Raw genomic sequence first — 27,912 nt, forward strand, 5'->3', positions numbered from 1 at the left:
GTTTGTTGTAGTTTAGTTATATTAACGTCCCCTTTTAAGAGCAAATACATATGTTCTCGATAGTTTCAGTAAAAGTGCTAATTTCACACCGAAGATGTTATTTCGTAACTATCATTCACCAGTGCCATGCAAGGTATTCGCGACCTTACCCATGATTCCTAGTTTTATGAGAAGGAAGTGGGATAAGACATTTATTAAGAAATATGCGAAAAGTTTCGAGGAAACCACTACCGCTGGTTTTTAATTGATATATCAGTGCAAAATATACCGGATCCACTTTCCTCTTTAACACGTTGACCATATTCGTATGATAGCAAAAACTTTCAATTTAGTGTATAACTTGATAAGAGTAAAATGTTTAACTTGTAATTACTTAACTTTAATATCTTCTTGTTTTAACGTTTTTCTTATTGTGTGAATCGTATGCGATTCACACTTACTGTCTAATTAGATATTATCTTCTATATTACAACTAAGAGATAGCAAAGAAGTAAACATTTTATTTGATAGTTGGTCTGAATCACAGACATGAATCATGGCAGCGAATGGGTTAAAAGGAGTTTCATTTAAATTTTAACATATTTGGATTAGCAACTTAGCATCCAACTGGCAGTACTGGTGTTATATGTGCATAAGCTAGACATTAAAAGCAATCTATAAACAACTAATGATAGCATAAAAGTGACAACATTTATGTGGAAAACATGATTTGAATTTATTATATTATGGAATTTTAATTTCGAAGTTATGGAAGCTGGAAAATGGCTTTCTTTAAGAGATTCTATTAAACTGGAAATTGTGATATAACATCTGAAATTTTAGAAGGTTTGTAAAGTCTTTCCTTAAGTGCCGTATGCTGATATACAGCGAAGCTATCTAGAATTGTGTATACTTCGTACAGCGTTTTTTACTTTATGTAGCAACTATGCTTGTTGGTAGGCAGCCAACAAGCATAGTTGTTGGCATCTTTTACATTGAAGGTCATTGATCATCATTTACATTCATTCTTCCTGTCTTCAGTGAAATTTTAACTTTACGTTCTGATGCAGCGAAGATTGCTGAATTTTGCCTTCTAAAATATTATGAGGAAAAATTTAAAGCATTAATGCTTATTGTTGCTAATAGAATATACTCAGTTGTTAGTTCAATTTACAGCATACACTGTGTTGATGAAAATAAATTATTAATTAATATTTTTCTTTCGTGACTACGTCTGTTTTGTTTTGCTGTACGATTGAGAATATCATATTTTATTCTGTAATAATGAAATGAAAATTGCTGTTTGAAAAGCAAGATATTCAAGTCTGTATTTATCCCTTTTTTTTAAACTCATCTAAAGGCCAAAGGTGTCGATGGTAAGAAGCTTTTCTTAGCCATAAATCATTCTTAAAACAAAATATGTTTTTTAAGGAATTTTCCCCATGATTAATTCAAGAAGTGAAAAAAAAATGATTTAAAATCTATTAAAAAAAAGCATTTAAGAGCCAAATTCTTTGTCAGTAACATTAATTGATAACCCATCTAACATATAAATTAGTGTGCTTCAAAGTAATTAAACATTTAAAATGATTTTTGGTTTTAAGTAATTGTGTTCAATACAACAGAGAGAATTAATTAACTGTTCCCGGTTCAGATATTTTTTATACAACACATTATTAAATGCTATTTCCAATTTTTTAAAGATATATATAATCTTCACATATTATATGATGAAGATCCTTCTCAGTATTTTATTACATGTCACTAGCTGCTTTCTGTACATATCTTAGATAAATTTTAATAGAATTGTCAAACAATACATGAAGTAATATAATACCCTGGTCCACCAATTATACTTGATTTGAACAAAAGTGGACAGCGAGGTTCAAGCGCGAAACCTGAATCTGTAAAGTGGTTTCTTAATTGTTTGTTCACTATATTATCCTTTTTTTAAAAATATTCTATCGCAGATTTTTATCATAAAATGACCTATCAGATTTTTAAAAAAATTAATGAGTAAGGCTGAAAGCAGACAATTTGCTCTAGTATCATTGAATACAGCAATACTTTTGCAAAACTATGAGCAGATACGCAGACAAATAATACAATTTTGATGCAAATATATTCTAAATTATATGAATTTTCATAAGTTTTGAATGATTCAGATATCGTTTTCGTACGGCATGAATTTAAATATTTAGTCAAACAAACCAACGACAAGTAAACGATGAGTGCTTTTATCCAAGCACAAAAACAGTATTTTATAGTATAAGCTAAATCAATCTAATTAAAATCTTTAAGAGAAAATATTTAGCAATAAATGTACTAAATATTACCAACTTTTATAACAATAGTTCTTGGTGTTTCTCTTCTGTTTATGGAAATTTGCGAGAAAACGCATAAATTTTGTTCCAAAATCTTTATTTGTTTTACCTGTTTCGTAGTTTGATTTCTGATTTCACAAATTATTGTGAAATGAATTCATTCCCTAAAAGATTTTTTTTTTCTAGTGTCATGTCCAGGCACGACGTGCATGCTCATATTTTGCTGTTGAATCTACCTCATATTTTGCTGTTGCCACCTCATATTTTGTATTACAAGGCCTATTAACAAGTCTACAATAAGTGATAACTCAGAAGTACTAGATTTTTTATTTTTATTTTTATGAATTGAATTTAAAATTTAATAAATATTAGGCTAAAACAAAATACTTTTATTTTTGCTAAGAAATGATACAGATAGATACTTATAGAAGAAAATGATACTAAGAAATGATATTTATATTTGCATTCAAAAAGGAAATATCTATGTGATTGAGGTTCAGAATAGGCGACGTACTATCACATATTCGTGGCTTATTAAGATTTTTTCTTGACATTGAAATGAATAAGGACCAAAACAGAATGATGTACTAATGAGCGACATACTAAAAAAAAAAAAAAAAAAAATCGTAATATGATATTTAATTCGCGATATTTCGGAGACGACTTAAAGCAAAGCCAATGTTTTAAATGTACGATTTGAGCTCTTTAGCAATTTATGTTTTATAGAAGGATTATTAGCATGCTAACCCCTTGTTCCATATTATATTTAAAGGTATTAATTGTAATTCTATTGCATTTTTTAACATTTGTTGATCATTGAATTTTTAATGTCAAAAAGTAAGCGAATAAGATTAAAAAAAAATTAAAAAAATAATTTCCAGATGACAACAAAAATTGAATGCCAATGAATGGGCTACCAATAGATTTCTTTTCATCTAATATTCATAGTTAGCCTTTCTGTAATTCAAAAAATTTTTTGGCCTGTAAACACATTCTTGAAGCAATTTCAAATAAATATAAGTGTGAAGAGCTTCTGTTTAAAAGTAACAAATATATTAAACCTTTTTCAAACAGAATACAAAACCGAATTTCACATACACACTGTTTTATATTATAGATTCTAAAATTTTCTTCCTCGATTCTTCTTGGCCATCAAATAATATATTTTTATTTTTTTTATTCAATTTTATTTGGAACCCATTACACAGAAAAATAGTCTTGGTTTTTGCATGTGGATACATAAATCAAATAATGGAAACAATTTATATATAATATTTTGTTTAACATAAAAAAGTGAAAGCCTTTTTTTATTTGCAAAACAAATCTAAAATCATATTGCATATAGCTGTCTTTTTACAAAAGAATAGACTATGAACTTACAAATAAACAAGAAGTAAAAGTTTTATTGCTTTTACATATAAATACATATATATGTACAATCGTTTGAATGCATCAAAATGCTTCACAGATTAACAAACTTCAACCTCTATAAAGTAATAAAAAAAACCAGGTACTTTCACACTAAAAAATTCTTTCTTCATCACTTAAAATACTGCAGTTCAATCACACATATTTTACATTAATTCATTGACACATAGTCATCTTTATCTCAAAATTTTAGCAGCAAAAACTACTAACTACTTAATGCAATAATAAAAATAAAAATAAAAAAAAAAACATTTTCCTGCTTCATATTCATGTAGATTTCCCAAAATTTTAAATTAGCGGTTGTTTTTCTCTAGACTTTTTTTTTTTTTTTTTTTTGCAGACACTAAGAGCATTGCAGAAGTCTGCATACTGTATGATACATATTAACATTAAAATTAATAATATGAAGAGATTCGAGATATTTAATTTTAAATCTGAAATGTAAAGAGCATATGTTAACATATAATAAATAATAAAGGGATACTTGCGATAAATTTATACAGAATAGAACACTCAAAGATAAAACGTGGGAAATCTTATTGAATTATTGAGGGGAAAAAAAGGCGACACAGAAATTCCATGATCTATTGAGGATTCTAACAAAAAGTGAAACAAGAGTTGGCATTTATAAATTATTTCATTATCTTGTATGGAATATCTATTTGCAAACATATATATGTAAACATATTTTAGCAGATGGTTGGTCAAGAAACTTTCGAAATTTTAACTTCCATTTATTTCATCCGGGGAGTCATAATAATTTGTACAGAGAAAAAACGCTAAGAGATAAAGTCAGTCTGCATCGCGACACAAGAGTAAGAGACAGAAATTTGTCCCTTCAGTGATTCTACTATGAAATTCTGATAAGGATTTCTTTGCTAAGTGTCGATATAGGAAAGGTAATCTTAAGCATCTTTAAAAGAATATTGTAAGCATCAGAATTTTATCCCTTCATCCGGAGTGGGAGAAAATGCTAAATCTTCAGTTATATACAGCGCGTGTTAAAAATAAATAAAAAGAGGAATTGGATCGGGAAATATGAGAATATTTTAAAATGAAATTAACATGGGATAATTTAAGATAAAAACTAGGAAATTAATTATAATTTAAATTGAGATAGATCATTATACAGGGTGTTTATAAAGTCCCGGACCCATTTTGATGTTTAATAACTCGTAAAATAATAAAGATATAAACAAACTTATGGCATTTATTGATGGAATAACTCATATTTTCCTTTTCAGGTTTGAATATTTTTACTTTTGTAAATATCGTCTGCACGTGTGGTTAATTTCAGATAATTTCATTTTCCAGTCTAAATATCTGTACTTTTCTAAATATTGTCTGATTATTAATTGCATTTTTCTCTCTTTTGTTTTTGGCAACTATTGCAATGTTATGTTTACTTTTGATATGTTTGTTCTATGTAGTACTTTTGTATGTGATGTTTTATTCTAGCGGATATTAAGGAGAATGCATACACCACAAGAGAAAGCACAGATTTTATGGTGGTTCATAGAAATGAAATCGATAGTGCAAGCACAGATAAATTTCAGAAGAATTTACCAAAAAGATCCTCCATCCAAAAACAGCATCTTGTGGTGGAAAAAGAATTTTCTAGAAATTGGAAGTATCGAAGATAAGAAACGTTCCAGACGTCCTTGCACAAGTGATTTTGATGTTGAGCGTGTCAGAGAGACATTTTTACACAATCCTAGAATATCTGCGAGATCAACGGCAACAGAATTGGATATCCCAATTTCGACGGTGTACAAGGTTATTAAGAAAAAATTAAGACTGCATGCATACAAAGTTCAAATTGTTCAAGTTTTGGAACCGAACGACAGGCCTAGGATGATGGCCTTTGCAACAGATATGCTAAGGAGGATAGAAGAGGCTGCTGATTTTCTGAAGAGCATAATGTTCTCCGATGAAGCATCCTTTCATGTTTCTGGCATTGTTAATCGCCATAATGTGCGCAAATGGCTTTGTGGATGCCGACATGCTTGTCGCTACCTGGCGTGAAATTGACTATCGACTTGATATTCTCCGTGCGACGAAGGGGACACACGTGGAAGTTCATTGACAAGGGTCATGAAACTTTTTGAGTCTATTTAACCATTTATGTTATTAATTTAAATCTATCTTCATTATTTTATGAGTTATTAAACATCAAAATGGGTCCGGGACTTTATAAACACCCTGTATATACATTATAAATAATAAATACGTAAATTTTAAATTTTTTTATGAAAACCATACATATTATAAAAAGTAATAATATGCTTGAATAAATTACTTATCTCAAACGAGTTAATTATTTTTAACTTTTATTTAGTTCAGTAACTTAAAGGAAACTCGAAAAATATAAGTAACTCAACGTGTTAGGATAGAATAGAAAATTTATCGACAACTTTTGATACGAGAAATTCGATAAAGAAAAAAAGGAAAGAAAACACTATTCAAAGCAGATGGAATTTATAAATACCTGGATTTGAACTAGACGACACAAATAAATACGAATAAAACAACATTATAATATATATAGCAACATTACAGTAAAAATGAAATGCAGCATTTTACAAAACAATATGGCTATACAAAAGGATGATTGTAAATAATGTTGTGTTCTGTTTTGTCGATTGGTATTTCTCGATTGTAGAAATTCAATGGCTTTAAATAAAATAGCACCACGAAATATATTGATTAGTTTTGACTTCAATAAATAAGTAGTTTCGGTCACTTTTATCCATGAAAAAAAATTAGTCCAAAGGTTTTAAGCATTATCATGACAGTTTTTCTGCAAAAGATATAAATAAATTGATTAATCATAAGAAACGTTTCGCTTAAATATATACTTCTAACTAAACAAACTTTACAAAACAATTTTGTTACATATAAAAAGTAAATCAAATAATAATTATACTAATCTTTTACTAAAAATAATATAAATTAGTATAAGGCTATATATAAACAAGTACATTTGGAAAATATATGAATTTTATATAAGGATAGATTACTTTTAATTCTTAGAAGCTCCTAAATCTAATCAAGCAACAAGAAAATCTTTAATGACGGTTATAATGAAAACAGACCACAGTTTATGTATACTATGCACATAAATACACCTTTTCAAATAGTATAAAAACATTTTATCAGAAAAGAAATTTCAAAAACAATTTACTATATGAACAATTTCATTAAAATCTTCATTGTTTCAAAATAAAAGTTTTTGCAAAGCACTGTTTTTTAAAAATAAATAGTGCAGAAATAACTTGTAATAAAAATTAATGTGGTGCAACTAAAAGTATGTTTTAGGAGGGAAATAAAAGCTCAAATGGATTTTATTTAAGAACATTACTCAGTCAACAAAGATCTGAAACTTCTTGCATAATAATCTGAACACATAAAAATACTGCAATTTTCAAAGAGTATTTTATTACCTGCAATAATATTAAAACTTATGTCAGTTATGGAACATTTTCAAAATAAATCTGCACATAGTAGACATGTATCTCTCCCAGACTTCTAATAAATGAGGGTCACTGAAAATCAAGATAAGATGGTTTTTACTTCATAGGGTGAGATATACATAGCAGAGAAAAGTATAAATCAATGCTGTATACAGACAATTATGGATGAATATACAATTAAATTTCAAAATCACACTGCAAGTAATAATTTGAACATACAAAAATGCATACACTATGATAGCTTATAGTCCCAGAACTTGATAAACTATAAGATAGTTTTACTTAAATATATTAAAAGAACAAATGTTTTGTACAATACAAAGGACCCCTCCCCCCAAAAGTCATAGTAGTTATTTATTTCCCTAAATATAAACATACATCTCCAATTACAAAATTTCAGTAAATAAAGTGAGGAAATATATGAAAACACATTGCTTTAATAAAGTTGCTAATAAAAAAGTAAAAAAAAAAAAAAAAAAAAAATTATATGACCACTATTTGCAATAATATAAAATGGCTCTCTTGCATTCATTTTGACAACCAAAATTTCACGTTTCTACCTACAGAATTTGCAGAGATATGCCTATTTCTAAATTAAAGAGAAATTTATCACAAATTTAGATGGAAGTATTTGCTTTAAAAAGTGCAAATTTAATCAATGCAGAAAATTATCACATGTAAATATTTATCACATGTAAATATTTATCATTCAATCACATTGACTTGAAAGTAATTTGATAATGTTCACTTTGATTGGTTGATAGTTGAAACCTCAATTTAATAGAGAAGAAAAGATAAACTTGAAAAACTGGGTGTTAAAAATACTGCAGAAAAGTAAAGCAACTCCGAAAAAGAAAAGAAAATATTTTGACGCAACTGTGTTCGTGACAAAGCACTTCTAAATGTTGCATACTTTAGTAGCGAGGCGCGATTTTAAATGCTGATGATTTATGCTATATGTAATTGCAATGCAGCTGCATGCATTTGAAAGCATCTTTAGAAGACTGCGTTTCTGTATACATATATCCTTCTGCACAAGTTTTGTAAACATTTAAACTAAAGTATTTATTACCTGACAATTTTTAAAAATTTAATAAAGAGTTCATCCATTAATAAAAGTTTACGAATTATTATTTTCCGATTCCACCTTTTTAATAACTTATTGCAATAGGTGTATTATCCTTGAAATGTGCAACGTAACACTTGGTCAAACACCAGTTTGAGGTATGAAAAATTTATTTAAGCCAATACACTTACCCTCTAATTACTTAGCAAATTTTTTTGATAGAGTGTGAAGCTTTTTAAGTGCACAAGTGAATGCAAGAGAAGAATTTTGTTTAATTATGGTAGCTGTATAAAAACGTAATTAAAAAAAAACTTTCGATTATCAATCTTTCCAAAAGTCAAAATGTACTTACAATTGCTCACTTTATTTAAGAAACTTCGTAATTGTAAGTATATGTCTAGGCAAAATATTTAAGAAAATAAATGCTTGTTCCACTTTCTTGAGACACTGCACATCTTTTTAAAGAAAAAGAATGATGAAAGGGAACAATTTTTTCAAAACATCGAGCTAAGTATTTTTATAAGTTTTTCCATAAAATAGAAAAACAGAATACGATATAAATATTGCAATAATTAAAAAAAAAACATTTCATAAATATATGGCACATATTTCCGCATTTAATTTCACGAAAGGATGAAAATTTTATTCTCAATTTTAAAATACTAATATAATTATTTTAATTAAGTATAAATAGCAATCATTTGTAAGAAAATATTTATTTTATAAAAAAGGCAGTATACTAAAATAAATACAAGTCATCTTTATCTGAGATAATTAATATTAGATATATTTTGCAGCTGAAATATATGGGATTGAAAATACAGTACACTTAAAGAAAGGGGGAAAAAAACCCCTGCAATAAGTGTTTTTTTTAAACTTTTATTATGGATTTAGATACACTAACCGTTAATTATGTGTTAGAAAATGCGCAACAAGAAGGTTGATTAACAGATTTGTTACTTCTCTTTCTAGCAACAAAGAGAAAATAATTTACTGCTTTCAGCTGTTCGTTTATTAAGAATCAATTCATTGTTAATACATTTGCCATTGACAAAAAATGAGGATCATTTCTTAAAATGCAGAAGGCAAGAAAGAGAACACTTCCAATTAAATAGCATTATGAGTAATATGACAAATTCAGATTTACATCAAAAATCATAAAAACAAATTATCTGCTTTAAAAGTTTGCCAAACATTTTGAGTATGCATGCTGCAATTCAAATTTGGATTACGTCTAAATTAAAAAAGGAGATTCTTTTCAATATGTAATTAATAATAAATCTGGAGGAGAAAATTATCTAGGAGTGTATGTATTTTAAAAATAAACTTATATCATTAAACTGATTGTTACCTGAAACGGAACTATACTCTATTAAAATCCTATATATATATAAAACATTTATTATAATAAAAATTTAAGGCACAGTACTACTTGGCTTCCTTTTGCACAATCAACATTAATAAAATATACAGTGAAAAAACATGAAAACTTTTTATTTCAAAAAATTAGCAAGCCTTTCATCATACAAGAATAAAATCAGCCAATAATGCAATGATTATTTGCTTCGATTTAAATAACTTTCTTACCACAATTATTTACTTTAAAAAATTAATATAAACTCCAAAGGAATAATAGCAATTCAACCTCTTAAATAATTGAATATGAGATGCAGCAGCTGTGTAAGTTTCCACAAAATTTCTGAGATCTTTATCAGACCAACGACTTTGTCGAAATGGCTCAATAAACTAAAGAGAAAAACTATGAATTAATTAAAAATAAATACAAGAATTGTATAATATATTGGTAGATAAAAATAGTAACATCAAGAAAAATTTACACTTAGTCGAGAGAAAATAAAAGACATTTATGATAATGAGGTAAATAATAATTTCGAGTGCATAGGTGAAATGCAACATGAGTAGTGACTCAAAGAAACAACCCACCAGGGCCTGTATATTAAGTAAATTTCAGTTTGTCCATAGTAAAATAAGGCTTTTCCGTGCATTTATCCCAAGAATTTCGGAGAAACAAACGACATGAATCAGGTTATCCTTAATATGAGTATGATTTTACAAAATATAAACTTTGTTTTTATTTAAATATTGAAGCCTTTCCATTACTTAAAAAAAAATCAATTCATCATTTAGTTTTTTTTTTAGTTAATCTCATCATAAGAAATCAACATACATCTTAATTTTTATGGCGAATGAAAAAGGTTGTTTAACCCATCTGTTTCTTAAAAAAGTAACTGATTGGTGAGACGCGAATACCGTTAAGACATTTTAAGCCAATGAAATTATCTGTGTTTATTAAAAGGAAGAACTTTTATTTTCAGGCGGAAACAATTGCCAATCGGATAGAAGACTTTTTGCTACTGTAAGAATGACAGAGTGATGGACATTCTTTCTGTTATGAAACGCCTGATGTAATCAAGATGAAATAAGACAAGCGCATTATCACGCTATAATATCTGGAAATAAAGGCTAAAAAACAATGCTTTTTCATAAACGCAGTTGTTAAGTGGAGATCATTTCATAATTATGTGTAAATCAGTTTATGGATATTTTAATAATATTCTCCACTTAATTAAAGAAATTTATGAATGAATGCTCAACATTAAGTTATTAAATATATGAGTAATAGGTGCTAATTAATTTACTTACTTTGGCGTTAATCAATTTACTGAATAGTAAGAAATGATAGGGATGATTGGATCTCTATTTCATTTACTTGCAAACGATAACTACCGGTAAAGACTAAAAATAACATTAAGCATTCCAACAGTCAATTGGTCCTGCAATCTAATTTTATTTCGGCTGAATGAAAAAAAAAATCTTTTTTCTGAGGAAAGCAAAAACGTTTGATCTGAGAATAAATTTAATATTTAACTAATTGAGATATTATAAAGGTCGTTAAAGCTTGCACTTCATAAAAAATAGATTTAGAAATGCAAATAAATTTAGCATACGATCCCTCAAAAAGTAGGCGTTGGAAATCGAGTGTGGGAATTTTACAATTTTTGTTAATATTTCGAAAACTATTTGGGGTATGCACACACTTTTTTCGATTCCGGCGTTTTAGCATATCATTTTCTCCCACGTAAAAATTTTACAATGTTACAATTCACTTTTTCCCACATTCATCTTTAAAAATGTATGAAAAATAATGTTTCAGTTATTTATGCATTTATTTTGTGATTTTACGTGTGCTTTTACGAAATATGATAATTTTCTTTTAGGTGAGCGATTTTTTTTTCAGAAATATACTTAATTTCCGAAAGTTTGCAAGACTCATTTAGCACTGGAAACATTTTTCCAAACCAACTCTCGAAATTACCACCAGAATTCTATAAACTTTTATTGAGAGGTTAATTTCACGACGACAAATCGATTCATTAAAAAATGATAGCTGTAATGGAAAAATTTCGAGATAATAGTTAATTAATTTGGTTAATCAGTTTGTCTATCTCAACATACGGTCCACTCGAGTCATTTCCACCAACACCAAATTTGTGAAGATGCGGTAATAAATAACAAAGTTACAGAGGTGTTCTATTTTTTTGACGACTATACATTATTAAATAGTATTCTGCATTGTGATTATCCACAAAAGTAGTAGCGCTTTAGTAGAATTAACAATAGTTGTAGAGAAACGGGAATAAGATAAAAACTCTGTATCCCAGTTATGTTTCACTCATGTTCAAAAGGCAATAAATCTGGAGATCAGAGCAGTAATAGTAGAATACTGACATCTTTAAAAAGAAGTTGGTAAGAAACAGCGTTTAGCATTTACATGCAAGAATAAACTTCTAAATATCCAATGATGGAAGTATCATGATGGATTTTGTCAGTATTCTGATGTATAGTTGTGAATTCAGGGTTGTTGAGACGGCAATTAAAGACTTTTTAAAATCATAACACACAGAACTGGCCAGCTGTATTTAAATGACAACAGAAAAAAAAATTTCCTCTTTTTAATAAGTGTGGAATCTCATTTATACTAAGATAGAATAGGGAGACTTCAGCGAAAGCAACTACATTCTATTCAGACCTTCAGTCATTTCTTTCCCAGCACCATGATGATGGCTCATAGGGAGCCTATATGTAAACCAAAAACATGCCAAAAACGCCTAGAGTTGAGACAGAGCAGTTCTTGATATGATTCCTATACATCCATGAAATGATTTCACAATTTACAAACATTTGAATTTGCCTCATTGATGCATTCCATTTACTTATGCTTACTTTTTATGATAAATTAATTAATTATATTGATTTTTTCTTTTACTAATGACCAGATGTATTTTCATAATACTGCCTTCAGAAAATCATCCTTTCTAATAAAAGCATACAGTTGCACAACAACTTGCATTCAGTTTCTTGAAATTCTCCTTCTTGCAGCCATTGCAACTAAATAATTCTACCTCATCTATTCATAACATTAAACACAATCTCACTATTGTTTTATTTAACCTGTATACCTTTAAGTAAATATTGACAAAAACCTTTTAAAGCTCATATGGTTAACTACAGGCCTGACACGAATGGTAGATTGTCATATAAGTTTGCTAATTTTAATATTAATTTGTTTGAATATTTTGTAGATTCTTCGAGTACTAATTTCTTGGTGTAAGAATTTTACATTGCATAAATATCAGACAGCAACAAACTGTCCCAAAGCTCTTATGACACCCTTTAGAGTATGATTAAACAAAGGATCCCAAATCAAAATACAATGCATGACCATAACCCGTTATAAAAGTTAGATGGCGTTTCTGAGTGATTGCATTTAAAGCACTTAATTTAGCAGTGTTTGAAATCTCTACCACTAAGAGATGGATTTTTCCATGAATTAAAAGAAAACGAATATGCATTACATGTATGAGATTATAAATGTATATGTAAAGGAAGCCCAAATAATGCTTCATGCATATTTACTAACAAGATATATGTTAGATCCTAGAACCTCTCAGCATCTGAAACTAGTGAAAATCCGATAGAAACAAGTTTACATGTTAGCAAACACCACGGCATGAAAGAACTTCCAACACAATGGAATATGGGTTAGTTACAGTATGAAAATATATAACATCATGAATCCAAAATTTCCAAGATGATAGATTAATACATAAAGTTACTAGATCTTTCATACTTAGAATATTTTTGTAGGATTATATGATGAATTCATCTACAATACCAGTTCCGTCAATTTTGATGAGGATCATATATCCAGCATTTCTGTAGCTGCAGTAAAAGAAATGCCTAGTGTTTCTACCAATGTATGCTGATCAATACATTAATGGTATGCAGCTTACATCAATTCTGGTGAGTGTACTTTTCAGTAGTTTGAGTAAAGAGTATTCTTTAAACTTATTTATTTATTTTTTTAGCCATTCTTGTATTTTATCATTTCAGAAAAACCCAGCTCCTGTCCTTGAAGCAACATCTTTAAGTTATAGTTAGCCATTATCAAGGTGAATTTCGCATGTCTACTACTAGAGGTTTGCAGTAAAATTTTTGAAACATCCTTTATAATCAAACAATTTTAATTAACCTCAAAAAACAGGCGATCACTAATTTATATCTATTCATATTTTTATTTACCATTCTAGGAATTACACATACAACATAACTACTATCATAAAATGTAATTTTTCCTGAATGATTTTTTTTATTTAATGCAACTAAAAACACTGAGAGTAAATAATGGATAAAATCAAATACTGAATTAAAGAAAGCCAGCTGAAAAGATATGCTTACATTCAATACAAGCCAATAAACTGATAACAGGTTACTAAAATATATGTATACAAGATGTAAAAATTAAAAATAAAAATTCTTTTAAATAATGCACTGACTATTATCTTTAGATTGTTCTAAACTCGGAAAATAATTTCTCCAGTGGGAATGAAAGACTATTTATAAAACTAAGATACTTATAAATAGGAAATGTGAAAGAGTGGAAAGATAAAATGTAAGACTGAAAATTTTTTATAAAAATTTCATTACTAAAAGACTGTTTCAATGTACTGCATGTAAAATATTTTTATTTTGTAGTGAAATCTATCAGAAATTTTTTTTATAATGTTAACATAAATTTATTTTCTATCAAAGAAATATTCCAACTGTAAATTAATATACACATTCAAAAGTTTTAAGTTAGAAAAGATTATTTTTAACAAATTCATGCATGGACTACAGTGATATTTTGAAAAAAGAAGATAGAATCCATTGCTTTCTTTTTCTTTCAAATGCGTAATATTTTGAAAGCACGACCCTCATATTCACACTAATTAAATCTTAATATGCACTTTAAAATCACCTAGAGACCTATTAGGTACTTTTTATAATTATCAAATCATAAAGAATGAACCATTTGATACTATAATGCGAAAACCAGTGTTTGAATATTATTGGCACTTAAGAAGACAATTTTGAAATTACAAATGATATTATTTATTTATTTTATCTAAATGGTAAACATTCAGCTTCCTTCCCTTTTTTAAAACGATAAAAATATTTTAAATTTACATTAAAATATAGGATTTATAATTAATAATTTGTGAAATACACAAATTCTTTATAATAGATAATAAATTAAACACATTATGTTTACATCTTAAATGTCTTATTTGATTAACTCTGTAAATCAGAGAAAAATTTCTTTATAAAAAAAGAGGATACACATAATTTGCAGATGATTTCAACAGTCAAATGATATTTAAGAGGTAAAGATTGATTATTGGTAAAAGAAGCTTATTTGCTGTTTCATGCCAAACATGATCATGTTGAATCGGGTTTTTTAATTTCATGACTCCGAGAAGTTAAAAGCAATCAACCGATTTGAAATTTACTCCCCCCTCTTTTTATTTAAGTAAAGAAAACAGGAAATCTTTCAAAATGTTTACAGATTAAATGTACATAAAAATTTAACAGTGAACATTCTTTATAGACATTTTCTGACCTTATAAGAATGTTTAACAATTCGAGTAAAATATTATTATTATTTATTTATTTATATTTTTTTATTCATATAGGTAGTTCTTTATAAACATGCAAATGATCCTAGAATTCATGACCCGACACTGATAACTGGACAATAAAATATATTTTAAATCACTTTTTAAAAGAAAATCTTCATCAGTTTATTTAAGAATTAGAATTTATGGAATTAGAATTATATACGAAATATATAAATACAAAAAGGTGATGAGAAATACCTTTTCCACAATATCCAAAAAGAGATCTCTAGCTTCTTTACTGTGGTTTAATCCATATGCAATATTAACAAATGCTCTAGTAAAAGACTAAAAAAGAAATTTAAGCACAAATATTGCAAAACTGATTGAAAATAATTTTTGCAAACAATATTAGCTTATAAATGAAGCAAGAATTTCATGCAATAATTGGCGCCATAAATTTAAAACAAGATTCTCTCCATATAGAAATTATTTTTATAAGAAAAAAATAATAAACATTAAATAAATTAAAACTTTACAAAGCAAGACAAAGAATACAGTATTAATAGCTACACTTTTCATAATCATCTAATTAACAGTTAAATGTTATGGTATCAGCATTCCCATGCAGTAAAATATGAATTGTATTCTTAATCGATAAAATTAAAACACAAAGAAGACAAGACACAGAATACATCATTTTTCAATTATTACTATTGAATAGATGATATACACAGATAAAATCTTAAAATCTAATGGCACATAAATTTAAAAAAATACGTTTTGAACAAAATTTATCAAAAATATATACATAATTCCTCAATATAGAATACAGGCAGAAATACCATAAAAATAAGAAATATATATTTCATATTTATATGGTATTTCTGCCTATATTCTTGTACTGTACTGACCAACGGTACAGTAAAATACAGTTGGACTTCTACAGTACACCTGAATGACAGAAAGGATATCTTAAAGAGCTGGATGCTTTGTTCTGTTATATTTTGCCTTAAATACTAATTTCGGAAAGTGCCTGTTAAATTGAAAAATTCTTTAATACTTTTTAAATACAGAATCTCAATATATAACGCATTCAGAAGGGTTGACCATTAAGAGCTCCTCCAAGAGTAATGCCTCACCATACAATATGTCAAAGAAATCAAGAAAAGAAATTTTTAAAAAAATCTGAAAAACTAAAATACAATTGAATTTCTATATATAATTTATCAGCAAAAGGCAAAGGAAAAAAATTATACCATATATGTAAGAAAATAATTATTTCTGTGAATTTTATTTCTATCTTTTCAAAACTCATTTAATAGCAATTATCATGAATTTGTCATCTTGGGTATATTCTGCAAACATACAATTCTTTGAATTTTCCGATTCCTTGAAACTTTTTAAGGAATAAGCAAAAAATAGAAATTCATGCAATGCTTACCTTAAAGTTTGAATCCAAATCCGAATAAATTCTATCTGGCAATTTTGATCTCATTATTCCCAAAACGTAAGTTTTTAGTTCATCATAGGAGTCCTTCTCTAGCAATTGCTTTAAATCCCTTAAATCCTGCAAGAATTCACGATCCATTTCCATTGCCGTTTCTTCAAAACTGCAATCTTAAAATAATACAGCGTTTGATTTTTTTTCTCAATAACATATAGAAAATTAAAAATAAACACATTCAAATAATAAAAATGCCAAATTAAATAACTAGCATATATTAAATATGTTGCAGTTAAGCTATCTAATCAGTATAGCACAATATTGAATAAATATTGACTATAGTATATTTCAATGATTAAAACTTATTTGAATCATAGGAAGTGCTTAACATTTCTTTTTAATAATGAATCTGTATAAAATTATTAAATCGGTTATAGTAAATTTCTTTTTAATACACCATTCTTTTTAAACTCATAATATCAAAAAACGTCGTATTCATTTTCCCCTCGTACACAAAACAACGGATGTAATAAAAATTAAAGATAAACATGTACATTTTCGTTTTTTACCATTTTATCCATATTAAATATTTATAATCAAGAAGAAAACATGGGAGTTTTATAGCAATATATTTCATTCTTCACGATATTGAGGAAATGACACAATTCCTAACCATTACCAAGATTTTTTATTTGTAAGAAATGTGATTAGACTAAATGGGAAGGAATAAAACAGAAAAGGCTACGAGAAAATATCTTTAATTTATATTGCTATAAAATTGAATATCAGCGGTTTCAGAATCATCCTGAGAGTATAAGAGACTGAATGGCTCAGAAGTTAAAGTTAAAATTCGAGTGATTAGAAATTATTTTTAGAATGCAGATAAATTGCCATTATATATATATATTCACACACTCCAGAAAATTATTGAAGCCTAAAAGACAAAGGAAAAAATATGTAAAACAAACGCATGTGCAGTTTAGAAAGGAAAGGAAACGTCTCTTGGCAGCAGGCAAAAATCGAGCGGGGAAGAAATGAAAATTTTCGTTCAGTAAAGACTAAGAATTTTATGATTTAAAGCAAAATTTCAGAGAGGATTCACTCTTTAATAATTCGCATTCAAAAAAATCTAATAATTTTTGTAATTTCTTGATATATTTTTTTTGTTTATTTTTTTACTAACAGGCAATGTATATTATTTTTTATATCAAACATTATCAAACTACCTGCCATAAATATATCATATTACAAAATTTCGTTGGAGTTCTAAAATTATCATCTGAAAAATGTTGCAGGTTTTCAATACCAGCCTAAAGACAAAGAAAAATAGACTCTCCATGCAGGAGGGATGACCGCTTTTGAGTTCATTAATCAGAAGTATTGTCGAATCACCTGAAGCCTGAACTGTGTTTTAGGCACTTGTGATAGTTGTATAATCTCAAAGTGCACCATGAAAAAATAATAATTATAACAAAGTTCAATGAATCGGATTTCACAGAAACAATAATAGAGATATGTTACAACTAGATATTCAAAATTTACTGTTTCAAAAAGAGAAACAAATAAGTGAGAATGCAAAGTTTTGAAGGAATTGCTGCCTAATGATTTAAGCATTTGGTTAAGCATTATTTAAGCATACAAATGAGTAGGTTCGTTACATTCTTACTGTTTCATACGAAGGACTTCAGTTAAAATTTTAATTTCAATAACTTCATTTTTTTTTCTGACATGCTATGTAAGAAATTGAAATTTTTATGCATTCCAAAACATATTAACAGCAAGACATAAATAAATTTATTAAAAAATTAGTAGCAGGCAATTACAAAACTTGTGATCAGGTATAATTACAGCCACACACAATAAGGAAATTCATAGTATATCCAACCTGGTTTGGGGCAACACCAATTGCACATCATCCAATTAGCACAGTATAAAAAATCATCAAAAGTTAGATATTGTAGTTTTCTCTTGCTAGTTTCAAAACGGTTGCTTGTTAAGTACATAATGGCAGCATACTTTCTATAAGAGAGAAATTTTTTCTTAAAAAAACACATCTATTTTCGCAAATCAGGAAAATTACTATTAAAGTAATGCTATAAAAGAATAAATTTCAAGACAATGTGACTTTTCTGCTTGTTTGAAATGACAAAAACACAAGTAAATGAAATATAAGAACATTTTGAATCATCAGTGAAAATAAGAATTAAATTTCGTAACACTTTATGATGATGTATAAAAAGTCACTGATAAACAGGGGTCGCATTAGTGTTGTCAAAAGTTTTGAAGGGATTTATGTTAGTCCATGTAATTTCCATGGTGCAAGATATTTGAAATTGGGCACAACCAGACTAGGAATCTGAGAATATGTTTAAAAATTATTTTGCAATAAAGCATATATTAGTCTCAAAAACAATTACAAATGCAACTTTTTAGATGTAAGAAGATTAAACAATAAAATAATTCATATTAACAGGCAATCATATGATAAAAAGCTGGCAATGAGTTACTGAAAATTAAGCCTAAAGCAACTGGTCAAAAGTTTTGTACGTTTGGGTTATGCCAACAATGCATAGTGGTAAATTTTAATGATGACTAAGTATCCTATAAACCTAAATGTAAAAATAAAAGTTTTTAAGAAGAGTTATTTGCATAACGTTTCCTACAGATTGGAAAAGATTTTTTGAACTCAAGAAAAAAGTAATGTAAGTACAGATTAGAAAATGAATCGCAAATCTAACTGCATGCCATTTTCTACAGTATATTGAACATTCCTTGAGAAAGAATAGTTTTAAAGATACGCGGGCACTACTAAGCAAAACAATTTTTAAGTCATTCTATGTAGAAGTTGAAGAATTTGACATTACAAAAAATGATAAATAACCAAGGTGAAAAAGTAAATTTTAGAATATTACCATTGCAAGGCGCCGCTTTGATGTTGCTCCTCTTCCGAAAGCTTGGCGAAGAAAATTAGCTTCCAAGCAGGGAGAAAGGGAGGGGAGAGAGATGCAGCAGGAAAGGTGTGTGGAGGCAGAAAAGAATGGTGTGTAATTTTTGTGTGTATATATTTGTATGCAATTGTGTTGTGTCCCATTAACCAAAAGTATCAATAAATAATCTTGGGACAAATTGCAAGTTTTCCTTGTCTCCGATCATCATTCACGAATTTACAAATATGTTACTTGAAAAAGAACCCGCATTAAAGATATAATATTGAAAAATTTAATTTCATTCATTTTCAATATTTTAAATTTATAAATTTAGGAAATGATCTAAGAAATGACATATTATTTTAATAAACATATAAGAAAATTGTCCATAGAGTCACCAGCAATAGTGGAAAAAAATATGAATTTCATCATACAACTTAAGGAAGATAGCACCACCAAATTTTTCATCCTACCAGACCAAGATATTTATCGTAATTTACTGATTAATTTATCCATTAAAGTGAATACTGACTTTTTTACAAACATAATCAATTCAAAAGCAAATTGTCTTACAACACGAATAGAATAATTTTCACTGAAAAATTAAGACTATTTTCTGAACATCACATTTTTTTGCTATAACGAAATCAAATAGAAATATTAGCAATAGTTGGTGAATGGAGCCTACTACAAAAGATGCTCACATTTCACAGCCATCGTCTAGAAAATAAGCAGAAACTGTATAAATACAAAGTGTGAAGTATTAAAAACATTTCCAATTACATTACATTTCTGTTCAGAGTTTAAAAAAAGGTTTTGACGTTTATACTAGCGATGTTTGACAAACACCCTTAAATATCCAAAGACGTCTTCAGACTATTCATTCGATTTCAGTAAAGTGGTTAAAAGCGTCTGTAACAAAGAAAGGGATAATGAGGGTATTTTGAACTCTTGATATCTGAAGCAGGGAAGGAAAGGCGAGGAATGTAAAAAAAGTTCATGAATAACTTTTAGTTTAATTAGAAATCTACAAATCACAATGAAATATAAAATACAAAAGAAAGAAAATAATGATATCCCTTTATACTATTAACTAAATAGTTCTAAACCAATTTGATACAAGTTAAGTTTTTCAGGCTTAAATATAAACAGGTTATTAAAATTACAATTGCTATATAAAAGGAAAAAATAATATTACATGTCAGGTAAAATAGATAAAATGCATACAAACAACAAACCTAGCAAGATTCTCAGACAGAAGAAAGGTGGCACGAATGCTGTCAACCAATTCGCAATTGCTATCTTCAACAACTTTATACACTCGCTTCACATTATCAAACTGAAAAAAAAAAGTTTTATTTTTAGCATATTTAAGATATTTAAAAAGCAATCATCACTAAGCAAGCAACACAACCTACCTAAATTTGTTAAATTTCATAAGAGGAATATAAGTAGAAAGTATTTAAACCAAATTACAAAAACTGTATCAAAATAATGGTTAACAATGGTTTGATGTTGGAAGGCTAAGAAAATTTACATGCAGATATATGCAATTAAACTGTTTTAACATCTAACATTATATAGGATATTATAGATGAGAATCAAGTTTATGGAAATTATTTCTGTAAAAGCAATGCAAATATCTGATTTTTCCTTTATTTTTCAGATTAATCAAATAGGATCTTGTAATTTTATTTTTTCAAAATGAAATTTACCAGCCAAATCATTCAAATAGTGATGTAATTAAATGAAGTGAATTATTGAAATAGAATTAAAAGAGTTGACATAAAGAAAAGAGAAAAAAAAGAAACTTGACAGCAAATCTTATCTTTCACTATTTGAACACGATATTTCTAATACTGGAATATTAAACATGAACAAAAATGAACAAAACAAATAGGGATCACTAATTGGCATCATAATATTGAAAATATTTTTTTTAATGCTTCAGTAATTTTTTTTATGACCGGTTTTTAAGTAATTTTAAAGGAAGTACAGTACATAAATTGCCAAATTAAATAAACATTTTTTAATTAAAAAAACTACTATTCATTCTGATGTAGAACCCTATTCTTCCAGACACCTGTAAAAATCTACATCTATATTTCATAGTCAGGTCGGCGAGTTTTAATCCTTCAGAAATTATGATGTTTAATCCTTGAAAGATACTGAAACTTAAAAGAACATATTTTATCTGAATAAAATATGTGTCGGAAAATAACACTCCACTAACAAAAGCAGAACACAGCATTTTAAGATTTCTATTATGAAATATAACATGGTAAAACAGAATAAATTAATAATAAATTTCTGAAAATCATCAAATGAACAACTTTTTTTTATAAAGTCCATGACACATTTTTTTTTTCAGTTTTAATAAAGAATATTAAAATTTTACATTTAAAAATTCTCAGAAATACAAGAATTATCAGCATGAAAACTTTAATGGTACAGAGATGACCAGCTGGATGTACATGCTAATGTCTTTTGCAAACTCAAACAAACTAAAAAACTCTTCTTTAATAAAGTCAAATATAACAAACACAATTAATACAATAAATTAGTGACTAAGGCAAGAAATTAAAAATAAAAAGCACTAAACATGACATAGATATTGTAAATATACCTGTCTCCTACAACTCTTTACTTGAATTCCAGTTTTTTCACTAACATCATCCAGATCTTTTCGATTACGGGCAGACAATTTTTTCCCAAGAAATTCTCGTATGACAGCATTATCAAATTCATAGTACCTATAAAGAATAAAGAGAAATACATGCAGATAAATGAAGTGCCACCAATGTTTAAATGTCTACTTCATCCTTTTAATAAGAGTAAAGTGCTTTAATGATAATCATTTAAGCAAAAAGATGAATTAATCGCACCAATAAAATGCTGCAGGAAAAAAAAAAAAAAAAATAGAAGAAAAATAGTTAGAAATAAAAATGAATTACCAGAACAAGCTAAGCACTAGGTTTGATTATGCTGCATTCAAGGGGAAAATGCAAATATCAAAATAAAAAAAAAATATACACATAATTATTGTAAAATGACAAAATCAAAACATATTATAATGTGATGTTACATAACACTATCCTGATTAAATATAAAATCTGAAAAAATGTATCAGGAAAATGACTCTAATTTAAAACTAGCTGTTTTGGTCATCAATCTATTCACTCCTTTTAGAGTTCAAATTTTGGTTGAACCATTTTTGAACCTCACTCTTACACTAAACATAATGATCAATTTAACTAACTTGCTTTAGGTTGCCAGTATTTTTTAAAAAATTTAATATTAAATATACTGACTAATTTAAGTCTTCTTTAGGTTAAATATAGGTGTCACTTCCATGAACTGATATGCTTTTTGAATTCTTGTCAAAATATGTAGAGTTTAATTGTATGTACCTATATTACATTGTTTCTTATTTCATAACCAGACTTCAAAATAAAAGTGAAAAGAACTTGAAACTCTTTATAGTTTTCAATTTATATATATAATTTCAGAAAAAATTACACCAATAATTTCCTTATTATCTAAAATTAATATATCCCATACTGAATGTTTTAAATAAAACCATCTAATAAATAAGAAAATTATAATAAAATATTAGGAGGATTCCACCTTAGTGTATCTCTGAAATTGCAATCCCCCTCCAATCTGTGCAAAAATGGGAAAAAAAAAAAAAAATGAAATTAATAATTATGGCTTTGATACTATTTTTCCCACTCAAAATTATTTTAATTGCAATAAAATATTGACATATGAACAGTATTTTCAATTGATATTTTCAGGCAATAAATTAAAAAAACAATTATTTGAACAATTTTTAATGAAGGCCACAGTCGTATGCATACAAATAAGTACAATGACAAAATTGTATATCAGGCTAGTTTTTTTAAATACGATTTTAAAGTGAAAAAAGTTTTGAAGTTTCAAAGCATGATAATAGGATAAATTCTGATACCAAAGTCATATGTGTAGGATGAATATAAGCCTTGCATAAAAATGTTATGAATTTTAGCTCCTTTTTATAAAGATATAATAAAATCATACCTCTCTATCAACATACGTTGAATGCTTGGAGCTATCTGAAAAATCCATTGCTCTGTTAATCGTTTTGGATAATGGAGAAGTCTTTCAAGCATTTGAAAAGTTCTGTAGTGGTCCAACACATCACTTAGTAGCATGCCATAATCAATATCAAAATCTTTTAGTGACCCATTTATTAGCATACTAACTACATCAGATGCTGAAAAGAGATAATTCCATTTAGAATTTTATAACTAAGAAATTAATAAAACTCTCATAAATATTAATTATTGCAACATAAAAAATATAACAATCAAGTCCTGGCCAGGAATTCAATTTTTAAGTAACTGGTCATTTTATGCTGCAATATGTATTTATATGTTATTTCAACACACAATCAAACACCACAAACATTGTGCTTTCAATTATATTTCTTTATATTACTATGAATAAATTATTTCTGAGGCGATTTTTTTCAAGAACTCTTATTCCACGCTGCTGAAGCTACACTAATATGGTACCTATATATACAGATTATGTGGTAATTTAAGAAATCAATCTTAATCTTTCAAAGGGTGAATTTTAAGATTTACAATCTCTTGATTACAGTTAAGAAGAAATTTTTTTTAAAGCATATTATTTAAAGTATACGATTTTTTTTCAAAGTACTTTATATTTTAAAAATAACTAATGAAAAGGTGCTAATGATCAATGGATTTTCAATGGTAACATAGAGTAAATTTGCCACAATAATTGTTAAAAAGCTATGCTCTATAGAATTTACAGGAGTGTAAATTAAACATTTTTAAAGCAAGATGTATTATTTTGCTAGACAGACATTTCTATACCTTTCAATTGTGGTAACTGTAAATTGATTTTGTTGAGTAGAAAAAAAAAAAAAAAGAAAAAAAAATCAAAGAAATATACTTGAATATGATCACAAACATGGTACATACTTGGAAAAAAAAAAGAAAGTCAATGAGAAGTAAAATAAGTATAAATAATTGAACAATAAAAATATTACAGAATTATTGCATATATGAAAATTAATTGATCTCCAAATTGTTTAAATTCAACCCTGAAAATCTAAAATCCACACATCCATGGAAATGTATCATATCAGTGTATGATGAATTGGAAAAAACAAATTTTCATATTTATGTCATATTATCAGTTAAAGAATTTACACAAAATTAGTCAATTGATCTATATTCAATAATTTATAGGTAATAAAATAATATGAAGAAAATGGAAAAATAACTAACTATCCATATATTTTCTAACAGTTAAAAAGAAGCATTTCCATTTAAAAATAATCCAGAAGCCACTTTTAGACACAAGAATTCTGACAATCTTTTTTCACACAGCCTGGAATACAAAAATTTTGAAATACCTTTTATTTTTCCCAAACTATTCACAAGTAACATTAAATAATTTGAAGAAATGTTTAGTTAAAATTAGATTAAAACATTTTCTGAAAAAAGAAATTTAGAACTGCAGACTATTAATTTAACATAACTTTAAAATTACACAGATTTTATTTTTCATAAAAAAAAACTAACAAGTCTCTAGTCAAAAACTTTTTTTTTATTAAATAAAAAGGCAATATAGCTTTGAATTTATAAATCAAAATCAGAATTATTATTTAATTATCATTTTATCATATTAGTGCTATTTGTTGTAAATTCTTTGTTGATAAGTTCTACCATTTAAGCTGCCAATCTGGCAATTATTATCAATTAGATTTAGTATAAATAGGAATAACTTCAAAAGTAATTCATGAATTAATTTTATGGAGTGGTAAAAAAACTATGTTTAGAAAACGGAAATTGAAGGATGGTCAAAATAAAAGAAATGAGAGAAATAAAAGAATATAATTATGTTAGCATACTGTAAAAAAATATAAAAAATCTTTGTAAAAAAATGTTTGCTAAATTGTAGGAAATTTTTCTCTCAATAAAAAAATTATTAAGAAGAAATATGTGCAATTTAAGCAAATTAATACTGTATTATTTAGATTCTCAAAAAGCTGAAATCCACGGAAATGAGTCATATCTGTGTACAATGAATTGCTACACTTTAGAAAATGAAAACACAACAAACATGTGATAATAGTTCAATTAGTCACAATTTTCTTACCTTGTTGTCCTGACAACCACATCTCATATATTTCCGGATCTAGCAAAGTGTTGTTTCCAACAAAAATATCAATATCAACTTCCATGTCATAAAAATAATAAATTGTTCAAATAGAAATCATAGCTATATAATACAAGAAGACAGCTGATAGGCAGAAAATTTCTGATAAAAATATATTCAACAAGCTGCATCGAAGATATTAAATCATTTTTAAAAGCAAAATTTGAAAATTCACAACCACATAAAAGGAAAACTCAAGAATTTATATGATGCACACCCAGAAAGCAACGGCATCACATCATCCCTCTTTCCCCCAGGAGCAAAAGGAATAAAAATGTAAATAAACATTCAGAAAATGGAAGTAACAGCTCCGCAATTGGTTACAGCTTCTATTTATTTACATCCACATTTATTTCGCAGTTACGGAATCGGTTACATTCACATTTATTTCACTAATATATATATATAAATCATTGCTGTCCTACAATTTTATAATATTATTGTGATAACTAAAAACATAATAAGTTAAGGAATATGAATCGGTGGAAGAAAATTATGGGTCTCTTCTCAGTAGTTTTAGCCAATATTATTTAAAAATGAATGGACCTGTATAAGCTTAAAACTGTGATAGCTCAAGGCAATCGGGCTGTTTGCTGAAGACTTTCCTACAAACGAAACGCACGAATAGATAGTTTTCATTGGAAATCTTCCAAGAAGGCAACCTACCCTTTTTGTTGAAGAAAAGTTACACTTCTGCCTCAGGAAACACCTGGGTGTTCCAAAGTCACTTTAGCCATGAACAAAAGATACCACATTTCCTTCTTTATTATAAGCCTTCGGTTCATTGTTTGGGCTAGATATACTAGACCAAGTGGGATTAAAACCAATACCATGAAAAGTTGGAGAGAAAGTGGCGAATTAGGAGGCAGGACTAGGGAGGAAATACCCTTTCTTCCCAGCATTTTCCTAAATTAGAAGGTCAAATCAATTGATTAAATTAAAGCAAAAAAGATACGATGATATTTGTAAAGATGTCTGGAGAAAATATTCCATAAATTTAAGTACATATAAAAGTTATTTCTTTATAAATGGCTTAATAAGGTACGAAAAATGCATATGTAAAAAATTGAACTACCAAAAAATTAAACTCCTTATGTACTTATTTATATAGATTTAGTAAAAAAAAAAAAAAAAAAAAAAAAAAAAAAAAAAAAAAACACGCATTTTATTCAAAAATAATTAGATCTTATACTTGGGATTGCTCTCTCTTCATTTTTAGCAACTGTTCTTACCGATAAAAAAAGCTTTTATCCCCTCCGAGCTATTGAATTCTTGTATATTCTTAAAAAAATTCTCTGAATTGCATGCAATGATTTTCTAGTATGCTATGAATGAATATTCCATATACAAGTTTTTGAATTTTCCTTTTATAAAGACACCCTTATCCAAAGTCTATAGAAAATTTAGAAACATTTGAAACTATAATTTTTTCACGAATTAATTAGAAGAAAAAAAAATTAAACCCGATTGCATAATTATAATACTGAATACAGAATCTAAAAAAATTAGGTGCTTATTTATTTTATAATTTTAATGTATATTTGGTTAAGCCCTTTTAGTGTAGCTGAAAAACTACCAAAGCACACACACACACACACACACACACACACACACACACACACACACACACACACACACACACACACACACACACACACACACACACACACACACACACGTACACATTTGTCGTCAAATTTCAGTGGGTAATATTTCATAAATATATATTTTACAATTAAATAAATTTAATTCATATTTGCACAATTTATTTAGTCCGTTGATTTATAGTGAAAGAATTCTTCTTAGCATGTTCATATTGCAATAGAGTGTCGACAATAGTTGCTTATGTTTTTAATGAATTTATTTCAGCCATTAACGAGATTTTACTCAGGAAATTATTATAATAAAATACAGCATAATGAATTAATAAACCTCGCAGATTAAATACCGAGGAAGTAACAAATGGACGAATAAAATACCGCTTCTTATTTGAAATATTCAGTAAAATTTTAATAAGAAAAATAACACTATCGCCCTATATAAGTGCTCTAATATTCCTAATAATTTCATCAAAT

At 27.5% G+C, this 27,912-nt stretch overlaps 1 protein-coding gene across 3 annotated transcripts; it reads right to left on the reverse strand.

The window, feature by feature from the left end:
* Nucleotides 1-7,174: 7,174 nt before the first annotated feature.
* On the reverse strand, nt 7,175-26,359 carry LOC129958489 (acidic fibroblast growth factor intracellular-binding protein-like). 3 transcript variants are annotated; one of them, XM_056070999.1, is made up of 9 exons: nt 26,055-26,359; nt 23,663-23,858; nt 22,230-22,356; nt 20,842-20,942; nt 18,562-18,695; nt 16,674-16,849; nt 15,491-15,577; nt 9,916-10,016; nt 7,175-7,276 (listed from the first exon to the last, which is right to left on the reverse strand). In XM_056070999.1, the coding sequence occupies exons 2-9, from the start codon at nt 23,839-23,841 to the stop codon at nt 7,198-7,200; spliced, it is 984 nt and encodes a 327-aa protein (XP_055926974.1). In that variant the 5' UTR covers nt 23,842-23,858; nt 26,055-26,359; the 3' UTR covers nt 7,175-7,197. The 3 variants fall into 3 exon arrangements, with proteins under 3 accessions (XP_055926974.1, XP_055926973.1, XP_055926972.1); XM_056070998.1 differs by having other exon boundaries at nt 9,858-10,016; nt 25,778-26,359; XM_056070997.1 differs by having other exon boundaries at nt 25,778-26,356.
* Between the last annotated feature and the right edge of the window lie 1,553 nt (nt 26,360-27,912).

This window comes from Argiope bruennichi, chromosome X1 (genome assembly GCF_947563725.1).
Source record: "Argiope bruennichi chromosome X1, qqArgBrue1.1, whole genome shotgun sequence".
Lineage (NCBI taxonomy): Eukaryota > Metazoa > Arthropoda > Arachnida > Araneae > Araneidae > Argiope > Argiope bruennichi.

Coding starts and splice junctions, on each gene's coding strand:
- LOC129958489 (XM_056070997.1), bottom strand. CDS start 25,862: ATGGAAGTTGATATTGATATTTTTGTTGGAAACAACACTTTGCTAGAT. Junction 18,696..20,841: donor CTGTCTGAGAATCTTGCTAG/GTTTGTTGTTTG, acceptor TCTCTCTTATAG/AAAGTATGCTGCCATTATGT. Junction 7,277..9,915: donor CATATTCAATTATTTAAGAG/GTTGAATTGCTA, acceptor CTTGATTTTCAG/TGACCCTCATTTATTAGAAG.